Source organism: Ahaetulla prasina, chromosome 8 (assembly GCF_028640845.1).
Source record: "Ahaetulla prasina isolate Xishuangbanna chromosome 8, ASM2864084v1, whole genome shotgun sequence".
NCBI classification, from domain to species: Eukaryota; Metazoa; Chordata; class Lepidosauria; order Squamata; family Colubridae; genus Ahaetulla; species Ahaetulla prasina.
The window spans coordinates 31057017-31080280 of NC_080546.1; the positions used below are offsets into that span (position 1 = coordinate 31057017).

The 23264-nt window shown below is 37.8% G+C and overlaps 1 protein-coding gene across 50 annotated transcripts in view; it reads left to right on the forward strand.

Annotated features, from left to right (window-relative positions):
- ANK2 (ankyrin 2) overlaps window positions 1–23264 on the forward strand; it is a 323704-nt gene that overhangs the window by 238194 nt on the left and 62246 nt on the right. For 16 of the 50 annotated variants that reach the window (XM_058193726.1, XM_058193679.1, XM_058193688.1 and 13 more), the window contains 7 exons: window positions 1122–1266; window positions 2484–2586; window positions 3025–3128; window positions 9002–9043; window positions 10442–10477; window positions 13879–14103; window positions 17253–17407. In XM_058193726.1, coding sequence (XP_058049709.1) covers window positions 1122–1266; window positions 2484–2586; window positions 3025–3128; window positions 9002–9043; window positions 10442–10477; window positions 13879–14103; window positions 17253–17407 — 810 coding nt within the window. Of the gene's footprint in view, window positions 1–1121; window positions 1267–2483; window positions 2587–3024; window positions 3129–9001; window positions 9044–10441; window positions 10478–13875; window positions 14104–15701; window positions 15801–17252; window positions 17408–23264 lie in introns of all 50 variants that reach the window. The other 34 variants (XM_058193702.1, XM_058193716.1, XM_058193724.1 and 31 more) reach the window with 7 other exon arrangements.

The window sequence follows — 23264 nt, forward strand, 5'->3', positions numbered from 1 at the left end:
GACTATTGCCTGTGTTCTTGAAAACCACTATTAAAAAATATAATACAAAGCCAAATAGGGGTTTATTATTGTGGCATTTATTATGTTGTTTTTAGCTGTAAGCTGCCCAGAGTTCTCACAATGAGATGGACAGCCATATAAATTGAAATCAACCTATCAATAAACAAACAAACAAACAAACAAACAAACAAACAATGGTGTATATCAGGGGACTCCAACCTTGACAACTTTAAGACTTGTGGACTTCAATTCCCAAAACTCCTCAGCCAGCAAAGCTCTGGGAATTGAAGTCCACAAGTCTTAAAGTTGTCAAGGTTGGAGACTCCTGGTCTATATGGACTCATCTATAGCCTGAATTAGTTTTTCTTAGAATCAATCTACATTTCTGATATAAATTTTCTTTACCTAAAATGTTCATATCTGTCCATTCTGCATTCCTACATTACTCTTGAAATCCTTATAGTTATCAGTAAGAAACTGTTGTTTCTGAATTCAACTTCTACTTAGAATTGATATTAATATCTAAATAAAATAATATAAAACAAACATTGATTAACAAATATAAAAAAGACTTAAATAGTTCAGTCAGATAGGGGTTGTAACTAATAAGACAATGGTTAAGATTTACATTTCCTGGACAACAAATTTCTTCCAAAAAACAGATTTTTAGAGAATGAGCCAAGGCAAAAATTTTTACCAGGAAGACAAAAAATGATATGACAATAATGATTATGGTATTATAACACTATATGCCATATTTCAGTCATTATTGTCATATCATTTTTGATTTATAGAGACACAACATCCCTTTTTAATATTGAAAATATTCAGAGATTATTCCAGAATCCAACTGAGTTGAAGAAATGAAGTAAAACTCATGAAATTAGTCCTACTAATACTATTCATCCTGGCACAAGACGAATGATTATATGTTATTTTTAGAGAGGTTATATTAATTTAATCCTATGAAACTCACTAGTGTTTCCTTAAGATATATTAACTCTTTTTGCTTGCTGTGCTTCAAGAGTGACAGTAACCACTTCTGTTTTATATGTGTCTCATTCAAACGCAAAAAGAATTCTATTGATAACTGATTTTGGGAATTTGTGTATTGAATGAAGGTGATGACACAATGACAGGAGATGGGGGAGAATATCTGAGACCTGAAGATCTGAAGGAACTAGGTGATGATTCCTTACCTAGTAGTCAGTTCTTAGATGGCATGAATTACCTGAGATACAGCCTGGAAGGAGGCCATTCTGACAGGTATCACTTTATGGACAATACAGGAATTTTCCTACTGCAATTATCTGTATTCTTTTTTCTGAGCAGCCACTCTAAATGCAGATGACTATTAGAGATGAAATAGATATGTTTTATTTCTTACAAGACATGAGGAAAAAAATATTCAGGAGATACTTAAACTAAATATGCTTCATTAAGGAGAAAAATAAACTCTGCCGGAAAAGATGTTAGCAGTAACAATTGTAAAAATCTATTTGTTCTTTTATAAGTTTCTGAGAGCTCTGCTTGTTAGGTATTGGGTTATAAAAGTGCATTTTTCACCATAGAACAAAAAAACCATCTAAGGAGTACAATGTGTAATGCAGTTCTTACATTGTAAATTCAAAAAATGTATTTGTCTTTTGCATTAGAAACACATAGTTAAATACAGATCTCTTTAAAAAAGGGCTATAGGGATGTTAATTTCAGAACTCTGCAATCTCACAATGTAAAAACAGACTAGTTTCTACTTTATGTGTCAGTAGATTCCTTAATTTAAGAATTCAGACAATGCAGATTATCAAAAATATTCAGAAGAGAGGATTTTAAAATAAAATCCCATCCTTTATTATTGAAAATGAAAGTACAACACTGACTTTGTTGTATAAATCATAGAGGGATTAATATATTTGTAATTTGGTTTTTACAAAGCCTAGGTCAATTAGGCTCAGACTTTAGTTGTGTGTAAGTCACTTTTTTTTGCTTTGCATCTCTCATTGCTTCAGCAGATGGTTCCTATAGTTTTGTCTGTGTGTGAGAGAGATAAGTAGTGGTTGTGGTTGCAAACTTTTAAATGCTGTTGGCATATAAAAGGAGAATCTCGCACTGTAGTAACAGCAGTTGGCTGGCCATTATTTATGTACCTTCCAGGGGACTCTGTCTGCGTTTCTTCTAGAAAAATTCCCTCACGTTTTGAAAGACAAACAATGAACATGTAAGACTGATTAGTAACACAGCATGCATGATGTATTCGTAAACAGAATATTGAACATTCTGTGGTTCTGTTCATTTGCATTGGAACAGAAAACCCAGAAACATAACAAACTCCAAGGAATAATGGAGGGTGTATTAAAATAATTTCCCCTGGAAGTTACACTATTTGCTAATAGCATGCTTTTTTCACCCCTGTGCTTTTGCTCATTTTGCTACACCACTCCATCACAACTGCTGAAAATGTTGCCCAAATACCAATCTACCAGCCTGCGATCCTTCAGTTCAGACAGGTCCCGTACGCTGAGCCATACTTCATACTTGAGGGACAGCACTATGATAGATGACACCGTCATTATCCCAAGTCACCAGGTAAGATGTCTCAGATTGTTTTTCGGATCTAATCAATATATAGCTTTATAATAATCCTTGTTGTGCAGAAAGGGATTTGAAAAGGAGTATTAGAATAAGATTAGATAGGAAATAATAGAATGCTAAAAAACAAATTTACATTAAAATTGATACTTATAAAAATGGTGACTTTTCTGAAGGGTTAAGGCTTCAGTCTTGTATACATTTATCTAGGAGTAAGCTGCATTTGGTTCCTTCTAAATAGTCATGAAAGGTATTGTATTGCAACTCTAAGGTTATTGTAATCACTCAATACAATTGATTTTTTTCTAGTACTCTATCTCATGAGTTTTTACAATTTAAAATAATCAATATTTTATCCAAATGTAGAAACATTTTAATGGGTTGATCAGAGACATTGCAAAGAAAAAAAGAAAACATATTTCTCTGCTATTCCAGATATCTGCATTAACTAAAGAAGGGGAAAGAAATTCATATCGTTTAAGTTGGAGTCCTGATAATCTGGACAACATAACTCTTTCTGCTAGCCCTATTCATTCTGGGTAAGTAATCTATACTAATTTTTTCTTTGGATGTATTTTTTTTATTAACTTATTTCATTAATGAAAAATAATAATAATCTTAATCTTTAACCATACTTTGAATTTCAATCATATTTGTTATGACATCTTCCTTAAAAATGTTGAAATGCTTTTCTTAATTATCGTAATGGCTTTATGGTTACAAAACATTATTTCTTATGAACATCCCATTTAAACCTATTTGAAATGGATTTAAATCAGTAATTTGAACATACAATAAGGCAGACATCAAACTTCTAAATATTTTTATTAATTTCTGAAAGTACGTGGCATTGTTATTGTGTCAGATTATGTTTCACAATTTATAGAATTTTAGATAATGAAAATATTTAGAGTTAAATTGTCGATAGGAATGGTACAGTTTCATGCTAGCTAATAAATGGTGTACAATTTTGTGGCTCTTTTGCTGTAATACTTGTGGATGTGATATTAATTATTCTACCAGATTTGATCAGATCAATTTTTAAATTTAAATTTCAGCACAAAGTACCATGAGACAATTCTTTAAGACAGGGGTTCTCACCCGCCCCAGTACCTGCATGGCCTGGTACTAGCCTGCAGCCCGTTTGGAACTGGACTGTGCAAGTGGTGTGCAAGCCCATGCAGCACCATTTGTGCAAGTGGCGGGTGATTGCAGTCACATGGAAAACTCCATTTGTGCAAGCAGCAGGCACTTGCAGTCGCACGTGAAGCTCCATTTGTTTGATCAGGGGGCGCACACACCCACCTCTTGCTCAAATGGAGCTGCACACATAAGTGTGCATGCTCGCTGCTTCCGTGGAACAATTCCTTCTCTGCAACTTGCCAGTCTGCAAAGCCAGAAAGGTTGGATACCTCTGTTTTAAGACATCTTCATGCAAAAAAACAGTGAACTAAACTCATACGACATAGGTTCCATCCAGTGGTGGGTTTCAAACATTTTCGCTACTGGTTTGGTCGGTGTGGCTAGGTGGTGGTGGGGGCAACTGAGTGGGCATGGCCAACTTGACGTCACTCATGCCCATGCCCACTCAGTCACATAACCTCCCCATCTAGCCATGTCCACAGGAAAAGGTAGGAAAATATTTGGACTTTCCACCTATTTACCTCTGCCTTCCTTTCACCAGTCGTCCCCATTTCCCCTCCTTTAGCAGCCCCGGCCCTAGCCTCACTTCCTCCTCCCCCACCTCTTTGTTCAGGCTGCTTACCAGTGGCGGCTGGTCCAGAGTCCCGAAGGCAAGCTGACCGGAGTATCCAGCAGCCCCCAGCTAGTCACCACTGCTGGAAAGCAGCTGGCAAAGAAGCCTCCTGCAGGCTGCCAAAAAGTACCGGAGGTCACAGAAAAATCTGCTGCTATTGCCGCCATGTTCTTCGTGCATTTATTTATTTATTTATTTATTTATTCATATTTTTATACCGCCCTTCTCCGAAGACTCAGAGCGGCGTACAGCCAATAAAACGACAAGAATCCCAACAAATTTAAAATAAAATATCAAATTTAAAAAACTGATTCAATCGCTGTAACTTAAAATATTAGCTAAAATTTATCAAAACTAAAACCTTGGTAAAACCCTATTAAAACCCACTAAAACCCCCATACTAAAATCAATCAGGCCAGCCCCGCTTGGTGAAAAAAGAAAGTCTTGAGCTCGCGCTTAAAGGTCCGGAGATCAGGGAGGAGACGGAGTCCCACCGGCAGCTCATTCCATAAAGCCGGGCCCCCCACAGAGAACGCCCTTCCCCTGGGGGCCGCCAGCCGACATTGACTAGCCGACGGCACCCTAAGAAGACCCTCCCTGTGGGCGCGCACTGGACGTATCGGACAATGGGAGGTAACTGTCGGCAGCAGGCGGTCCCGTAAATATCCCGGTCCAATGCCATGGAGCGCTTTAAAGGTGATAACCAACACCTTGAAGCGCACCCGGAAGACCACCGGCAACCAATGCAGCCTGCGCAGGAGAGGTGTTACATGGGAGCTACGAGGAGCTCCCTCAATCCCCTGCGCGGCCGCATTCTGCACCAGTTGGAGCCTCCGGGTGCTCCTCAAGGGGAGCCCCATGTAAAGAGCATTGCAGTAATCAAGACGGGAGTGACAAGGGCATGAGTGACCGTGCATAACGCGTCCCTGTCCAGGAAAGGACGCAATTGGCGAATCAGGCGAACCTGATGAAAAGCTCCCCTGGCGACGGCTGTCAAATGGTTTTCTAAAAACAGCCGTGCATCCAGGAGAACGCCTAAATTGCGCACCGATTCCCTGGGGGCTAACAATTCGCCCCCCACAGTCAGCAATGGAGTAAGCTGACTGTGCCGGGACGCCGGCATCCACAGCCACTCCATCTTGGATGGGTTGAGTTGGAGCCTGTTCGTCCCCATCCAGACCCGAACGGCCTCAAGACACTGAGTCATCACATCGACGGCTTCGTCTGGGTGGTTCGGAGTGGAGATGTACAATTGAGTGTCGTCAGCATACAGCTGACAGCTCACCCCGAAACCACGGATGATCTCTCCCAGCGGCTTCGTATAGATGTTGAACAAGAGGGGCGAGAGAATTGACCCCTGTGGCACCCCACAAGTGAGTTGCCTAGGGATCGATCTCTGCCCTCTGTCAACACCGTCTCTGAGCGGTCGGAGAGGTAGGAGGAGAACCACCATAAAACGGTGCCTCCCACCCCCAAGCCCTCCAACCGCCGCAGCAGGATACCATGGTCGATGGTATCGAACGCCGCTGATAGATCTAACAGGACAAGAACAGAGGAACAACCTCTGTCCCATGCCCTCCAGAGATCATCAACCAACGCGACCAAAGCCGTCTCTGTGCTGTACCCAGGCCTGAAGCCGGACTGGCACGGGTCTAGATAAACAGTTTCCTCCAGGTACTGGGGGAGTTGCCAAGCCACCACACTCTCTACAACCTTCGCCAGAAAGCGAAGATTGGAGACTGGACGATAATTAGCCAAAATAGCTGGGTCCAGGGAAGGCTTCTTAAGGAGGGGCCTCACCACCGCCTCTTTCAAGGCGGCTGGGAAGACTCCCTCCCTCAGAGAAGCGCTGATAATTCCCTGGAGCCAGCCTCGTGTAACCTCCTGGGTGGCCAGTACCAACCAGGAGGGACACGGGTCCAATAAACATGTGGTGGCATTCAACCTCCCCAGTATCCTGTCCATGTCATCGGGAGTCACAGGATCAAACTCAGCCCAAACAATGTTCTCAAGACGTGCCCGCATCATCCCGTCCGGATCTACCCAATCTGTGTCCAACCCATCCCGGATCTGAGCGATTTTATCGTGCAGATAACTTCCAAATTCCTCAGCCCGACCTTGCAAGGGGTCCTCCCGAGCCCCCTGAAACAGAAGGGAGCGGGTCGCTCTAAACAAGGCGGCTGGGCGGTTATCTGCCGATGCTATAAGGGCGGCCAAGTATACTTGCTTTGCCGTCCTTATTGCCACTAGATAGGTCTGAATATGTGACCGTACTAGTGTTCGGTCAGATTCGGAGCAGCTGGCCCTCCAGGCGCTCTCTAGGCGTCTTCTCCGGCACTTCATCTCTCTCAGCTCCTCAGTAAACCAAGGAGCCGGTCGAGAGCAGCGCCGGGTCAGAGGCCGCATCGGCACAACGCGATCCAAAGCCCCCGCCCCCGCCCTTTCCAGGCGGTAGCGAGTTCCTCGGCCAAGCCGTGGGCCAGATCCTCAGGAAATGGCCCAAGCTCCATCAGGAACCTACTCGGGTCCATCAGGCGCCTGGGACGGAACCAACGAACTGGCTCCGTCTCCCTGCGGTGAGAGTCTGCGGTCCGAAAGTCCAGGCGAAGGAGAGAATGATCTGTCCACGGCAGGGGAGTAATGACTAAGTCCCCCACATCCAGATCATTCAGCCACTGTCCCGAGACAAAAATCAAGTCCAGCGTGTGTCCCCCAGTGTGTGTGGGACCATTCACTAACTGGGTCAGGTCCAAGGCTGCCATGGAGCCCATGAACTCCCGAGCTGACGACGATGACTCACCTACTGACGGCAGATTGAAATCCCCCATGACCATAAGCTTGGGGGTATCAACTTCCGCCTTGGCTATCACGTCGAGCAGCTCGGGCATGTGCATCCCATTGGACTTGCAAGGCAATGGGATGCGTGTGCACGAAGAATGTGGTGGCAATGAACATGGCGGGTGGGGTGGGCAGCAACCAGGGGACTGGTTCGGGGGTGTGACCAGCTGGCCATCGCTACCAATTCAGTGACCTTGGCCAAATGTCTTCCAAATTTCTTGCCGCCATGTTTTTCAGGCGAACCAGTGCGAACCAGCTGAATACCATCTCTAGTTCCATCCTCTGAATATCTAGGAGCACCCTACATGTGATAAATGTTTCAGATATAAGCTTTTATTTGACAGGAAAGTTATACCAATTAATTTCATCCATAGGACCCCTATTGTGCTTAGTAGCATTGTGTAGACATGAAAAGGTGTCATGATAAGCTGAAGGATCAGTGAAGCAAGGTGAATAGGAACAAAAAGGATAAGGTTAAAAATGTATGGTTCTCATTCAGCAGCTATTAAAAGTTTTTGAAACCAAACCAACTTTTTTCACTTCAGCTGATAAAGAAACTTTACAATCTATATCTGCGTGGAGGTGAAACTGCTCGCTAATGAAGTGAAAATGAAACCCGTTCTTATTGGGATTTATTATAAGTATCACAATGACAACTTTTAGAATGATTTAAACACAAAAAAGTTAAAAGATATTTAAGCTAAAGTTTTTTAAAATAAAAATTAAAAAAAAAAAAAACAGTTTTATGATAAATTAAAACATTTAATTTAATGGTAAATTTTCACCAAATATTGGAGTTGGGGGATTGTGAGAAGCAAATATTCTCATGGCCTTTTAAACAAACGTAAGAAATCTTCAGATTCACCTAAATATTGGAACCATGGGGTGGGGGAGCAAAACTCATTTACATTGTTTATATAGCAATTCCAAGTTGATGTCTTGCACATTTTGTTAACAGCTACGCCTTTGAAATGACTGACAGCAAAGCTTAGGGGCAAAAGCATTACTGACATATTATGCTGAATGTGAACCGTTTCTTGGTTTTCTCTTAGAACAGCATGACAGTAGCCAACCTTTCTACTAGCAAGTGTTTTCTATGCATATTTAGTGTTAACATACTGGAAAAGATGTATAGAAAATATTTTGAAGGATATGGAATTGGAAATATGAATATAACTCAAAGTATTCAACTGATTTATGTATTCAATTAAAAATTCAATGCTGTCTTAAGTTAGTTACTTCTACGGGAGAAGAACATTTTTTAAGTATTTAACCAACATTCATATAGTATACTTTATACTTAGAAAAAATACTGAATCAAAGAAATCTTATATTCACATATATTTAAATTCATCATTAAAGTGTATACAATTAGTATATTATAGATAGACTGGGATTGCTTCTACAGTATTGTCTTCCACTTTTTCGAATTGTAGTCTAGTTTATAACAAGCTGTTTATGCATAGGCTTTGTCCATGTAATCTGTCCATATACATGAAAATATATGCACAGTCTCTATTATACAGATATTCCTGGTCAGTTCTTTCTTGCAAGAGGATTCTGGGCTGAGAGAACCTAATTCATGTTTTGTAACAACTTAGACATATGGATCTATAATAGTTATTATAATAGTAAATTTCAAATAGTGTATACTTTTTGAATATATTTAGTTATAGAAAAATTAGCCCACAAATTACTTTCTTAGAAAATTTTCTAATTTTGATTAGTTGTTTTTTCCTTCTTCTTCTTTTTTTGGTGGGAGGTATTTGGAGGGACCAGTACTTAAAATTGACAAATAATTAGAGTTGTTATTCTTAGCTGCCTGTCTTCCAAAAAGGATATTGGATCATTGCTAACAAGGTAAATGATATTTCTTGCTTTCACCTAATATAGTATCTTCACAAAGATTGATAAGAAACAGGACCTAGCAGCTAGAAACCAAGCTTTATAAAAATATTAAATCAAATAAATTTACAAAGTAGTAATATATTTATAAAGTTTCTGAAACTTTTTTTAAAGTTAGTCTTGTCAGATAAGTGAACAAAGTATATATGATATATTTGTTAATTTTAGATCAGCACCATGGAAGAAAGAAATGAAAATTTTGTTCTTCTTTTCTATGAACAGGAAAATCATATGTTGCAATAAACCTAGAATGAAAATGATCAGGGAAATAGTAACAGCATTTGAGCTAAAAAAATTGGAGAAAAAATACTTGGAAAACTAAATGCAAAATATTTTCAGATTATCATAACCTGAAAAGGAATGTGTAATTGAACAATACTAGTGAGCAGAATTAAAAAATTAAATATTTTAAAAGGGATGTAAGATAGAAGGTAATTTTTCTAACTCTACTTTCACTAATATCCACTAAGTTGAAAATTTGCAAGCATATATAGTTACCTAGTGGTGGCTTTAATTGAACTTAATTTATTAATGGATGCAATGATTATTGTTCAGCTGTATAATGGTGGTATCATAAAAGCTCTATAACTATATACATACTTACATAAATACATGCATGCATGCATTCCAGTAAAGTGGGCTGAAACATGTCCACAATAAATACAGGTAGTCCTGGATTTACGACCACAATTGAGTCCAAAATTTCTGTTGCTGAGACATTTGTTAAGTGAGTTTTGTCCCATTTTGCAACCTTGCTTGCCACAGTTGTTAAGTGAATCACTGCAAATGTTAAGTTAGTAACACAGTTGTTAAATGAATCTGGCTTCCCCATTGACTTTGCTCAGAACGTTGCAAAAGGGGATCACATGACCCCAGGACACTGCAACTGCCATAAGTACGAGTCAATTGCCAAGCATCTGAGTTCTGATCACGTTACCATGGAGATGCTGCAGTGCTTGTAAGTGTGAAAAATGGTCACAAGTCACTTTTTTCAAGGCTATTATAAATTTGAACGGTCACTAAATGAACTGTCGTAAGTCAAAGACTACCTGTATGGCTAGGATGCAGATTCCTGACATCTGTTGACTTCTTAGATTCTAGAACAGTCATAGGAAATATTCTACATATGAAAGTGCTTTTAGATGATTTTAGGGGCAAGACTACCATTTAAAAGAGGTTACAAAGGAATGTATGTTCCATTTTAGCTACCGCATATGCTCTTCATACTGTATGCTTAATGTTTTCAAACTTCTCCATTTGTAGATAGATATCTTTTCTGACTGGTTTTATTTCATTTGTTCATTCATTCATTCTTTTTTGTTTTGTTTTGCTAAATTATCTCTTCTGTTGCAGCCACTCCTCTCCATATTTTGACCATGAAAACAGCAGGTGAACTTATATATAATTTCATGTTAATGCTAACTTCCTTTTCCCGTCTTTCTTCTATCATCCATTTAATTTACTCACTTAAAGATGCTCTACTTCCTTGATCCCATTCATTATTTAGTGTAGGAGATTGATCCTCTTATATTTACCATTTTATCTAAGGTTTTGTTTCATAGAATTGCAATACAATTATGGACTAATATTTATATAGGAAGCCTTCCAAAGGACCAAAATGTACTCTTTTTAGTTTTTATGTCTCTATTGCACAAGAATTGTGGCTACTGGAATTTGGCGATTTAAAGTAATTAACTTTGTTTTTAAAATATATTTGTTCTGAAACATTTCTGAAGGAACAAAATTAGGCCTTTAGTTAAATATTCAGTCAATAAAAAGAAATGATTTTCAAGTGTTGGGATAACATACTATCAGCCCTACTTTAGCTTTTCCAAAAGCTCTCACATGAATATGCCCATATCTAATAAGTTTAGTAAAAACTTTAAAAATCTGACGTATGTAAAAATAAGTTTGACTATACGTATTTATAAACTGGAAATCCAGCTTTACTATCTGAATTATATTCAGTTTTTTAAACTGCTCTCATTAGGTTTTAATTGGGCACTTTAATGGTCTTTTCATTTTGATGTTTCTTTAAATATAGAATATCCTGTTTGAAGATTATTATTATTATAATATTTGAGAAATGCTGAAGTCATTACTCAAATTTTAGTTATTTCACACTCTTGACTAACTGGTTGCTGCTCTTCCTTTTTCCCTGCCTGACATGGTCAATACAATACAATTCTGGAATGGGGTTATTGTGGAAATACTCCAAAAAGGATTGTCCTTTCCATCTTTATGGTGATGAGCATGTCTACTTGTCTGACTAATTATTGTACCTGAGCTTATTATGAATAGAGTGTTTTATTCCCATCTCCCCCAGTAAAAATACACATCCACAGTTAATTGGCTATGGTTACCTTTGCATGAAAATCATATTTAGACATATAAAGCATCTAGTTTATATTTGTTATATTTGTCCCATCCTTCTCAAATATCTTTTCTAAATGGAACTGTGCAGTTTTAGTCTTTCTTTTGATAGGCCTCCCAGAAAGTTATTTTGTGGGAGAAATGTAGTAATTTAAATTAAATGTTTAATTGTATAGGCACTTCAGAGTATATGAGATACATTATAATTTTTTTTTTAAAAAAGGCCCCATTTTGCAGGTTTAAAATTGAAATTTCCTGGAAAAATCTCAAATCATTGGTATAAATTATTTTTTAATATTATCTTTTCTGCTTTATTCAAAAGTATACCATTTATGTAAAGTGTATATTTTTATCAGAATTATTCTGCTAGAGTAGAATAGTTTTATCATTGCTTCCTTTAATATGAGCAACTTAAATTAATTACGAAGACAAATGAAAATACATACGTCCAAGGAAACTGGCTCTTGTATCTAGACTATGAGCCAGAAATCGGAAATTTAAGCATTTCTCTTGATCTAAGAGTATAGTTTTTAACGATGTTTGAATACTTGCTACAAATATTGGGGGGGAGGGATATCTTTTCCCTTAGATTCTGAAGCATCCTGCTGCTTTATTGTTTTAGAATTTTAATAATATATTTGTATAGCATGAAAAAGGCCTTTTTGTCTCATGACAAGAAAACATTCTTCTAAAAAACAAAACGTAAGGACAGACACAGTCTTCTTCCAATAGCTATTGAATTGATCTATTTATGGCTAGTCTTTTCCAGACTTTGGATTTTATAAAATATTCTACAATGACATAAATAATCTGAAATATGAAATGCATCAAAATGTCTTTCAGTTTATAGTGGATTTGTATAAGATTTGGTGTTTTCAAGCAGAATCTTGGGAGTTTTTGAGATTTAAGAACATTTTAGAATCTTTGAACATCATTTTATTTACTGGGGGAATCAGTGGAATATAAAAGACGGGTAAATATTTGGGACAAGTGCATCATTTATTTTCATCCTGTAATTGTCATATAATATTTGTTAGGATTATTCAGAAAGCTTTAAGAATTACTAAATCAAGGATTTGACTTAGTAATTTGCAAATTTGATACAGGCCTAACACATACAGTTATATAACTTTGACTGTTAAGAAAAGATACACATTTAAAAATAAACATGGAAATCCCAGGCAACTTTATTAGGAATTAATTCATTAGGACTTACTTTCAAGTCCAAAACACAATTTAAAACCCTTAATAAAAAATAAATAAACTTTAGCTAACGTATTATTTCCTCGTTGAAACCACCAATGCATGCACTCTTCCATAACTTTGTGTTGCTTGTTCTCTGTGCAATTTTATACTACAAAGCTACCAACTGTTTGTCTACAGTCCATTTCTCTTTAAACCTTGAAATAAAATGTCCTTCCTGGATCCCTGACTGCATTTGGTAAGATCTAGAATTGGCAACTCCCCACTTTCCTTTGGGCAGGTTAACTCTTGTATATTTGATAACCATAAATTAGAAAGTGTAATTGACATTGTAGCTGGAAACATGGAGCATTGTAATTGCTGATATTTTTTTTTACCGTTATTGAGGAACATCAACACATTGGGATAAAGACACAAAGGAGGGATAGGAAAGACTTTAGGATGCATGGCATGTTTCAAGATGGCGGATCATAGTTCTTCATCTTCATCCACATTATTTGCTTATTTATATTTTGCATGTGATATTGAATTCAAAACTTAGGTGCTTTAAAAGAAATAAATTCAGTATTTGTTTCTCATACAAAATATTTATATTACCTATTAGTTTTATCTTAAGGGACAGAATTTCAAGAAGATCCCAATGAAAAATGTGTAAATGACACATGGCTACATTTCTATATATTTTACATTATATTTTGCTAGTTGTCAAATTCATGTGTTATTCTTATTACATTTAAACATCAGATGACAAATAATAGATATTGTGCATCAGGTGCCTTAATGAGTAGAAATTCCAACATCTTATAACATCCTAGATATTTTAGTCCTTGCTAGGATACAACATTTACAAAAGTTGATACTGAGAAAACATCTTCCCATTTTCCATAATATATTTTTTGTTAATAATTGTATTCTGATATTATCCACAATTTTCTAATCAACATTATTAGCATATGTTATAGAGCTGGAGTTTTTGTTAGTATTATGCTAATTGGTTTGACTCCCTAAATGTAATAAAAATATTTCTGATCTTTTTATCTGTGTAATTAATTAAAAGCTCTAACTACAGCTTAACCATAAGTACATAATATACATATTAATTTTGATCATTAAGAATGGTTAGTACACATATTTAAAATTTGTTGCTTCTGAAATATTTTTGTAACATGCATTATAACTCATTTTCATGCCTAATTTTTCTTCCCAATTTTCAGTTTTCTGGTCAGTTTTATGGTTGATGCTCGAGGTGGTGCTATGCGGGGTTGCAGACACAACGGGCTTCGAATCATTATTCCACCTCGGAAATGCACTGCTCCAACTCGAGTTACTTGCCGGTTGGTCAAACGCCATAGACTTGCCACAATGCCTCCAATGGTGGAAGGAGATGGTCTGGCTAGTCGCCTTATCGAGGTTGGGCCTTCTGGCGCTCAATTTCTTGGGTAAGGATTTTCTTTTAATAATCCCAAATACTAATTAACAAGAAAATAATAATTTCACTTGAGCCAGTGTGGGGTGGCTTGGCATTTTAACAGTAGAAGTGAAAAGATTTGCAGTGCAAAGAAAGGATCTGATAATTCAATCAGCTTGTGTACCTTTTAATTTAAAGCAACAAGTCAGGTTTACTGCGCTTCCTGAAATCAACTGGTGTAAGCCATGCTGAGCTGTTAAAGAAAACCCATTTTGTTATAATATACCATCAATTAATTACCTATTCTCTTTTAAGGTTAAATAAAAATAGCAGCAGAAATGTTGTCGATACAGATGTAATACCTGTTGAAAAATGCAACACAAGCTAATGCTCCCTTTACAAGGAACTTGTGTTCTCTCAGTAGGTATTTTGTCAGTAATTGAGACCTCCTGGGAAGCAGAAACCGGTGATTTTTCTGGGGCCAAGCAATAGAACCACTTCTCTGACTGCAATTTATCCTTATATTGCAAGGCCTCACAGAAAGATCAAACTTGCTGCAAATGTTTCAGCAATTTTTGTTTTTGTTTTCCTTCTGGTTGTTTTTTTTTTTTTTGCTGAAACTATCATTTTCAGTACTTTTATTTTACCGACATTTTCCCTTATCAGTGGTGGCATCCAAAAGTGGATGATCAAAGGAAACCCCCTCTGCTTAGAATGAATGAATGGCTTCTGCTGGAAACCAAAGGATGAAGGTGTAAAAGGAACAGCTTAAATCTGTTATGAAGCAAATTAGACATACCTAAGGCCATTAACCAAGTTTTAAGCCTGAGTTGTTTTCTCATAATATCTTGTTTTTAGAGGTTGGGGTTTTTAGAGGGAATCTGGTATGCGTTATAGCTAGGCAAAGTATCAATCTCCTACCATCTTATTATTTTCTTATTGCTATATTTTAGCAAGGAAATGAGAATATCCCTAAATTAATAAATAAGTAAGGGCAAATTTGTAGTGAAAGTTTGCTGCTAGAATTTCAATGAAGCTCCATTCAAAACTACATACAGGTTTAAATCAAAAAATGCACCAGATCCAAATCAAATGCCTATGCACATCATATTTTAGGTTCTTATGTTAATTCCAGTATAAAAATGACCAAGATTATTTTATTTTCTCGGCCTTGTGAGGATTGCCTATGAAAACTGGCACACGTTGAAAAGTTTTCATACAATTTCCTAAAGGCCACATCTTATACCATGGCATTTTCCTGGGTGGTGTCCTGGCAGTGAAATCAGAGACACTGAACACTTCTAGCCAAACCAAATCTTGCTGCCATATTTTCATGCATTTTTTCATCCGTTCTGAGTGGCTCCCATTAATTTCAAGAAGTTATGCTAATGTATCATTGGACCTACTAATAAACTATGAGGTTCTCTATTATGGGAGACTTATTTCGTAAATCGCTGTGATAAGAGGGTCATTTTCAAACAAACAAACAAACAAATGGCAAAAACCTGTTCAGTGTAAGCCTAATTCCACTCTGAGCAGACAGTGGCACTGGGGTTCGGTTAAAAAAAAATAGTACATAAAGATATTTTTTTTATTTCTTTCTTTCACTGCTGCTTTGGATGTACTCAGTAAACTTCACCTGCCTACGGCTCCTCCCCCACTTAATGAGGGAGAAAGTTTGGTCAGCCGAATCCTACAGCTGGGGCCTCCAGGGACCAAATTTCTTGGGTAGGAGAGACTTAAAACAAATTGATGGATGCCGGCCTTCCCATTCTTCTCCTTCTGCAATATTATTTTTTATGTCATTGTGCCCATGACATTGTCCTTTCTATGATTTTATAGTATGTATTCCTAACCTTTAGTGGACCATTTCTAGCCCTTGTGATATGTGGTTGTTGTTTTGGTGATATGTTTCTACTTTTTCTTAAAGTTCCTTGACCTCACCTTTGATTTAGCATGAGAAAATATTAGTTATAGAATGTACCAGTCACTTCTGCTGTTATGTGCTTGATGTCTGTAGCAAAGCAACCTGGACTGAAAGCAAAGGAATCTGTTGGATTATTACTATCATTATTTTGCTACTATAGTCCCCAATATGATACGTATCTTATATACTGGATATAATATAACATTTAGCGTGCTCAATAAATATGGCTGTACATAATTCAAATCTTCTTGTGAAATTATTAATATAACAATGTATTTACAGAGTTTACAAAAGTAGAAAGCATATTTTAAGACAGTGAATTAGAGATATGCACAATAAACATTTTTAAATCTTGCATTTATAAAATAATCTGAAATGAATTATTTCAATATATTCACTATATTAAAAAAAGTTTTGAAAATGTCAGTTAAAATAAAGAGCCAATTAAAATCAATGCAAATAAAGCACAAAAATATCCTGTTACTTAAAGTGGTTTCTTTTATCCTCTACAGGTAGTTCTCGTCTTACAACCATTTGTATAGTGACCGTTTGAAGTTACAACAGCACTGAAAAAAGTTTGTCACACTTATGACAGTTGCAGCATCCCCAAGGTCACGTGATCCAAATTCAGATGCTTGGCAACTGGTTCATATTTATGATGGTTGCAATGTCCTGGGGTCATGTGATCACCCTTTGCGACCTGACAAGCAAAGTCAATGGGGAAGCCAGATTCTTTTAACAACCATGTTACTAATTTAACCACTATGACAAGAAAGGTTGTAAAATGGAACAAAATTCACTTAACAATTGTCTCACTTTAGCAACAGAAATTTTGGGCTCAATTTTGGTCATAAGTTGAGGACTACCTGTATTATAAAACATACATTTTTCTTTAACATTTACATACACAGTACATACTTCATAAGGATTCCTGCATACAATTCCATACCTCAAAATAAGTTTCAATTTTATGGATTTTATCAGTGTTTAAAAACAAAAGCAAAAAATACTCATATCTGTGTCTTTGGCCAGGTTCTATTTATATAGAATAAAACTAAACTCTCACTGATCATAATCCTTAGCTACAGTATGAAGATACTATTACTGTAGTATGCTTTTTTCCTCACAATCATAGCAAGGAATAACAAAGAAGCTGGCAGAGTTCCAGGTCTTTTTGTTACAGGCTTTAAACAAAACTATCTGTTTGTTTCTCTATTGTCACAATCTTTTAACGTGATGTGTTGCTGTAATAGGCCTGTGATTGTTGAAATCCCTCACTTTGCGGCATTACGTGGTAAAGAAAGAGAGCTGGTGATTTTGCGCAGTGAGAATGGGGACAACTGGAAAGAACATTTCTGTGAATTTACGGAAGATGAGTTGAACGAAATACTAAATGGAATGGATGAAGGTACATGTTTTTATAAACAAGATTTTAAAGCTACAATAAAATCAAAGTAGCAATCCTAGCTGGAAGGAATAACAATTCTAATTTGCCATATAGTTACTGTAAATTACATATACGCTCAAAATAATGAGAATTGTTATATATAAGAAAGTTAACAGATTTTCAGAAAGCGAGCAAAATGCAATATAAAACAAATTCCAATAATGAAGTTCCTTATCTATTAAAACTCTCACGTCTGTTACCCTTAACTGAATGAAACCATGCATCATGGAGCAAAACGTTTTCAAACGAATTATCTCTAACAAGCTAACTTACAGAATGCATCCAAATTCTAGGACTCAGGACTCCTGTGAAATAGAAATTGGGCAACTTTTATAAATATAAATCATATAAAGCATTTATGTTCAACATGGGAAGGTACACCTCTGAATATCTTACTAAATTTTTAAGAATTTTTCAAATACATAAGAAGCTGTGCCATTGTTGAATGCATTGAGAATCTATTTATTTATTTATTTATTTTGTCACAACATCATACAAAAAGATTATATAGTATATACACATATAAACATATATAGGAAGAAGAAAAGAAAAACAATAGGACAGGAACGGTAGGCACGTTTGTGCGCTTATGCACGCCCCTTATGGTCCTCTTAGGAATGGGGTGAGGTCAATAGTAGAAAGTTTTTGGTTAAAGCTGTTAGGATTATGGGAAGAGACCACAGAGTCAGGTAAAGTATTCCAAGCACTGATGATTCTGTTGCAGAAGTCGTATTTTCTGCAATCTAGATTAAAGCGGTTTACATTAAGTTTAAATCTATTGGTTGCCCTTGTATTATTGCAATTAAAGCTGAAGTAGTCTTTGACAGGAAGGACATTACAATAGATGATTCTGTGAGCTAAACTTAGGTCTTGTCGAAGGCGACGGAGTTCCAAGTTTTCTAAGCCTAGGATTTCAAGTCTGGTGGGATAAGGTATTTTGTTGTTTTCAGAGGAATGGAGAACTCTTCTTGTAAAATATTTCTGGACACGTTCAATTGTATTGATGTCAGAGATGTGGTGAGGGTTCCAAACAGGTGAGCTGTATTCTAGAATTGGTCTAGCAAATGTTTTATATGCTCTGGTTAGTAGTGTGGTGTTTTGGAAAAGAAGCTGCAAAATTAGGTTTACAACTCTTAGAGCTTTTTTTGCTATGTAGTTGCAGTGGGCTTTGGCACTTAGATCATTTGACATGAAAACTCCAAGGTCTTTAACGGGATGGGGGTCGTCTGTAAGGTAATGTCCATCTAGTATGTACTTAGTTTTAGAGTTCTTTTTTCCTATATGTAAGACTGAGCATTTGCTGGTTGAAATTTGAGCTGCCAATTTTAGACCAAGCGGTTAGATGGTCAAGGTCGTTTTGAATGATAGAAGTGTTGTCTGTGGTGTTAAATAGTTTGACATCGTCAGCAAAGAGAACACAATTACTTGAGATATGGTCACAAAGATCATTAATGTATAGAATAAAGAGTGTTGGTCCAAGGACGCTGCCTTGAGGAACGCCACTCTTGACAGGAACAGGATTTGATAAAGCATTGCCAATTTTGACCACTTGTTGTCTGTTAGACAGAAAAGCAGATATCCATTTGTGGAGGGGTCCTGAGATGCCATAGGATGTTAGTTTAAGGAGAAGTTTATCGTGTACTACTGAGTCAAAAGCTTTGCAGAAGTCTATGTAGATTGCATCTATTGATTTGCCTTGATCTAGATTTGAAGTCCATATGTTTTTGCAGTGGAGAAGTTGTAAGTTACATGATAACTTTTTCCTGAAACCAAATTGTTTGTTGGAGAGTAGGTTGTTAGTTTCTAAGTGTGAGGTAATGGATTGATTGATGATAGATTCCATGACTTTGCAGGTGACGAGCAAAGGGAGATCGGTCTGTAGTTTTCGACTAAGCTGGGGTCTCCTTTTTGAAGAGGGGGATGACGGTGGCTAGTGACCAAAGTTTGGGAAGAGAACTGGTAGTGAAAGCTTTATCAAAGATAATACTTAGGGGTTCAGCTATATTAATGGAAAGTTTTTAAGAAATATGCACATAGACCATCAGGTCCAATAGAAAGCGATGGTTTTAAGTTGTGAAGAGCTTTACCAACGTTGTCTTCTGTGAAATCTATATGAGTTAGATCATCATAGTCATTGCTGGTTCGTTTGTGGAATGTTGGATATGTGTTATCGGAGTTAACAAAAACTGAGCCAAAGAAAATGTTGAAGAGGTTTGCTTTGACTGTTTCGTCATTGCATTCTTTGTTGTTAGAATCTTTTAGTGGTGGGATGGATCTTGAATCTTTAAGTTTACTGTTGACAAAATTATAAAAGGCACGATTGGAATTTGTGCGTAGAAGGTTTTCTTCTTGCTTGGTGTGGTAATTTGTGCATTCAGTTTTAATTTGGTTGCATATGTTTCTGTAACGGTTTCTGAAGTTTGTAACATAGCCTTTTTTGTTTCTTTTCCAGAGGATTTTTTTGATTGAAGCTTTTTTATTGATATGGGTAGTTTGTTTTTCTTGGACATGGTAGTCATTCGTGGTACATATAATTTAATGACTCTATTGATTTCAAGTAGGAAGATTCTATAGAGGTCATCAGCGGTTATGCAGGTTGCAAACAGATTTTGCCAGTTCAGAAGTGAAAGATCGTTGTTTATAAGGTCGTAATTGGCTTTCTTGAAGTTGTAGTTGGGAGTTCTGGTGTTATGACGAATTAAGTATGGACGATATTGAGACGAAAATCAATCATGCAGTGGTCACTGTTTGAAAAAGGTTCTTTAATTTGTATACCGTAAATTGAGTTTGGATTGTTGCAGAAGATGAGGTCAAGGCAGTTGTTGAGTCTTGTATTGTTAGTTACAAGTTGTTCAAGACCTAGGTTTGTAACAGCGTTGTATAGTGTAGTATGGATTGGGTCAGTTGAACATTCGTTGGTTGTCCAGTTAATGAGAGGTAGATTTAAGTCACCAAGGAAGATAAGAGGGTATGGGCAAGAGGTAGTCCATGTTAGCATTGAGGTTAGCATATTTGCGTGGGTAATGTCATAGTCGGGGGCTCTGTAGCATAGTAAGAATCAAGAGTAGTGTCAAGGGATAGGTCGATACTATGGTTTCAGGAAGAGACAGTTTATGTGCTACTTGGATATTTTTTAGAGTCAGTGTCTTTTTGTAAAAGATAGCCACTCCACCACCTCTTCGGTTTTCCCGATCTGATCGATAGACTTGATATTCTTTGTTTGAGATAATGGAGTCAGGAAGGGATGAATTCAGCCATGTTTCGCAAACAAAAATGATATCAAATGTGCCACTGTTTAATAAGAGGATAAATTCAGGTAATTTGTTGACTATGCTTCTTGCATTTATCAATTTGCATTTGAGATCTGATATGATTGGTGTTGAAGAGGTAAGGGGCGTGCATACCTAGTTTTGGGTGTTAGTAGGTTGGGGGTTGTGGACAATAGATGGTTGTATAGATGGTTGGATGGTAGTTTGGGTGTTTGGATGGATGGTTGTTTGGATGGCTGGTTGGGTGGATTGTTGGGTGGCTGTTTGGATGGCTGGTTGGATGGCTGTTTGGATGGCTGCTTGGATGGCTGCTTGGATGGCTGTTTGGATGGTTGGTTGGATGGTTGGTTGGATGGCTGGTTGGATTGTTGATTGGATGGCTGTTGGTTGGATAGTTGGTAAGATGGTTGGTTGAATGGGAGGTAGGGGGATGGGTACTTGGTTGAATACTGGGATGGCTGGTTGATTGTTATGGGTGATGGGGGGTTGAGGTGATTTTTTGATTGCAGGTTTTATTTTTTATGCAATCAGCATGGTAGTCGATGTATAGGTTGGATTCACCATTGTCTTGTCTTCTTTTAAGTTCTGTGCGAAGTTCACGAGAGCGTATCCTTTGTAGAAAGGATAGGTCAGGACGTGATCTAAGTTTACTGTAGGTAGGGTTGGATTTAGCAATTGAGTTTATAGTCTTTATGAATTTGCGTTTGCTGTCCTCATTAGTGCATATAACTCTACAAAATCTTGGTGCTGTTGTCCCATCGCTGTTTTTATATTCTGGTCCATCTCTGGAGACAGCAATTATTTCATTTGGGGAGATGGTTGATGAATTATAATTTCCAATGATGTTGTGAATCTTATTGATATCTGGTTCATTTGTGTTTTCAAGTCCAAATAATATTGCATTATTTATTTTTTGTCCTCTCTCCATTGCATCTCTGATTAGTTGATTAGTAGTTGTTTGTTGATTGGGTTGTGTTGTATTAATTTGATGTCTAGGTTGAGTTGTAAGTTGTATATTTTGTGGTGATAGATGAGTTTGGAAGAGATTTAGATCATTAGAGTTTTCATTTTTTAGTGTTGAAATTTGTTTTATCAAATCTGTGAAACTTTGTTCAATAACTGATAGAATTTTTTTCTAAGTTTTGTTCAATATTTTGAATTCTTTTTTCTAGGTTTTGTTCAATATTTTGAATTCTTTTTTCTAGGTTTTGTTCAATAGCTTGTAATCTTTTATCTATGTTTTGTTCAATAGTTGTTAATCTTGATTCTAAGATTTTATCAGCGTTTGATTTTCTGGCTGGCATAATGATGATCTTTCTTATTCCTTTGTTTTATTTTATTTTTATTTTATTTTATTTTATTTATTTATTATTATTTTTATTTAGTAATGATTAAGTGTCTGTCACTTAATCAATTATCTTTGATTTTATATCTGTCTCTTTAACTTTAAATGGTAGTCAATTTGGCAGTTGCTATGGTAATAGGGAGTTACTATGGTAACAGTGAGATTTGGCGGAAATTTAAAATGGTGAGATAGGGTGGTTGGAGAAGCTTCTTTACAGGTGGCTGTAATGGCGGAGATTCAAAAGTCAGTAGAGGCCGGAGACTGGAGTCTCCTAGGAACTCACCAGTAGTCCTGCAGCAGTCCTGCCGATTGGGGATAGGTTGATTAGGGTTGTTGTAAATGTTGCTGGGCTTTTATCTCCTTGGTGGGAAATTTAAAGTTTGTAGCAATGTGGGAGGCGATGATGGAGGGCGGTGATGGCAGCGGTGCGACTCACGGTATCGGCAGCGGCAGCGGCAGTCCCGGTCTGGTGGGGTGGCTTTAGTGGTTTCGGTGTCGCCAGCCGCCTTTAATGCGGTAGCGGTGGTCTCGGTTGTGGCGGCGGCTCTGGCGGCACAAGCGGTAGCGGCAATCCCGGGCTGGCGGCAGCTCTGGCGGCGGCTCTGGCGGCGGCCCGTGGCGCCACGGGCTGGCGGCGGCCCGCGGTGGCTCCGCGGCACCAGTGGCAGCTGGCAGCAGCAGTCTTGGGGCTGGCAGCCCGTGGCGGCACAAGCGGCAGCGGCAGTCTCAGGGCTGGCGGCGGCTCAGGGCTGGCGGCGGCTCTGGCGGCGGCTCTGGCGGCGGCTCTGGCGGCACAAGCGGCAGCGGCAGTCCAGGCTCCGGCGGTCTCCGACTCTTCGCCCACCGCCTGAGTCCTCAGCAGCCTGGAAGAACCTCGGCAGCCTCAATCCACGGCAGCCTGGAAAAACCTTCGGCTCTGGAGTATCGCCAGCAAGGAATCTTCGGGGAAACTGCTCTCCTAAGAGCTCAAAAGAGCCCTTTTACAGAGAGCATTTCTCCGGTGCAACCTTCCTGGTCGCCATCTTCCGGAAAGCTCGATGAGGAAATATCTCTGTAACAATGACTCAATGGGGTGCAGGTTGTCTAGTGACTTATAAATGCATATAAATGTAGTTTTCTACATTACATAATCTTACTTCTTGGGGATGATTTTGATTTCCCAGACCAGAGATATCCTAGTAGTCTCCAATTTTAGTATTCACAA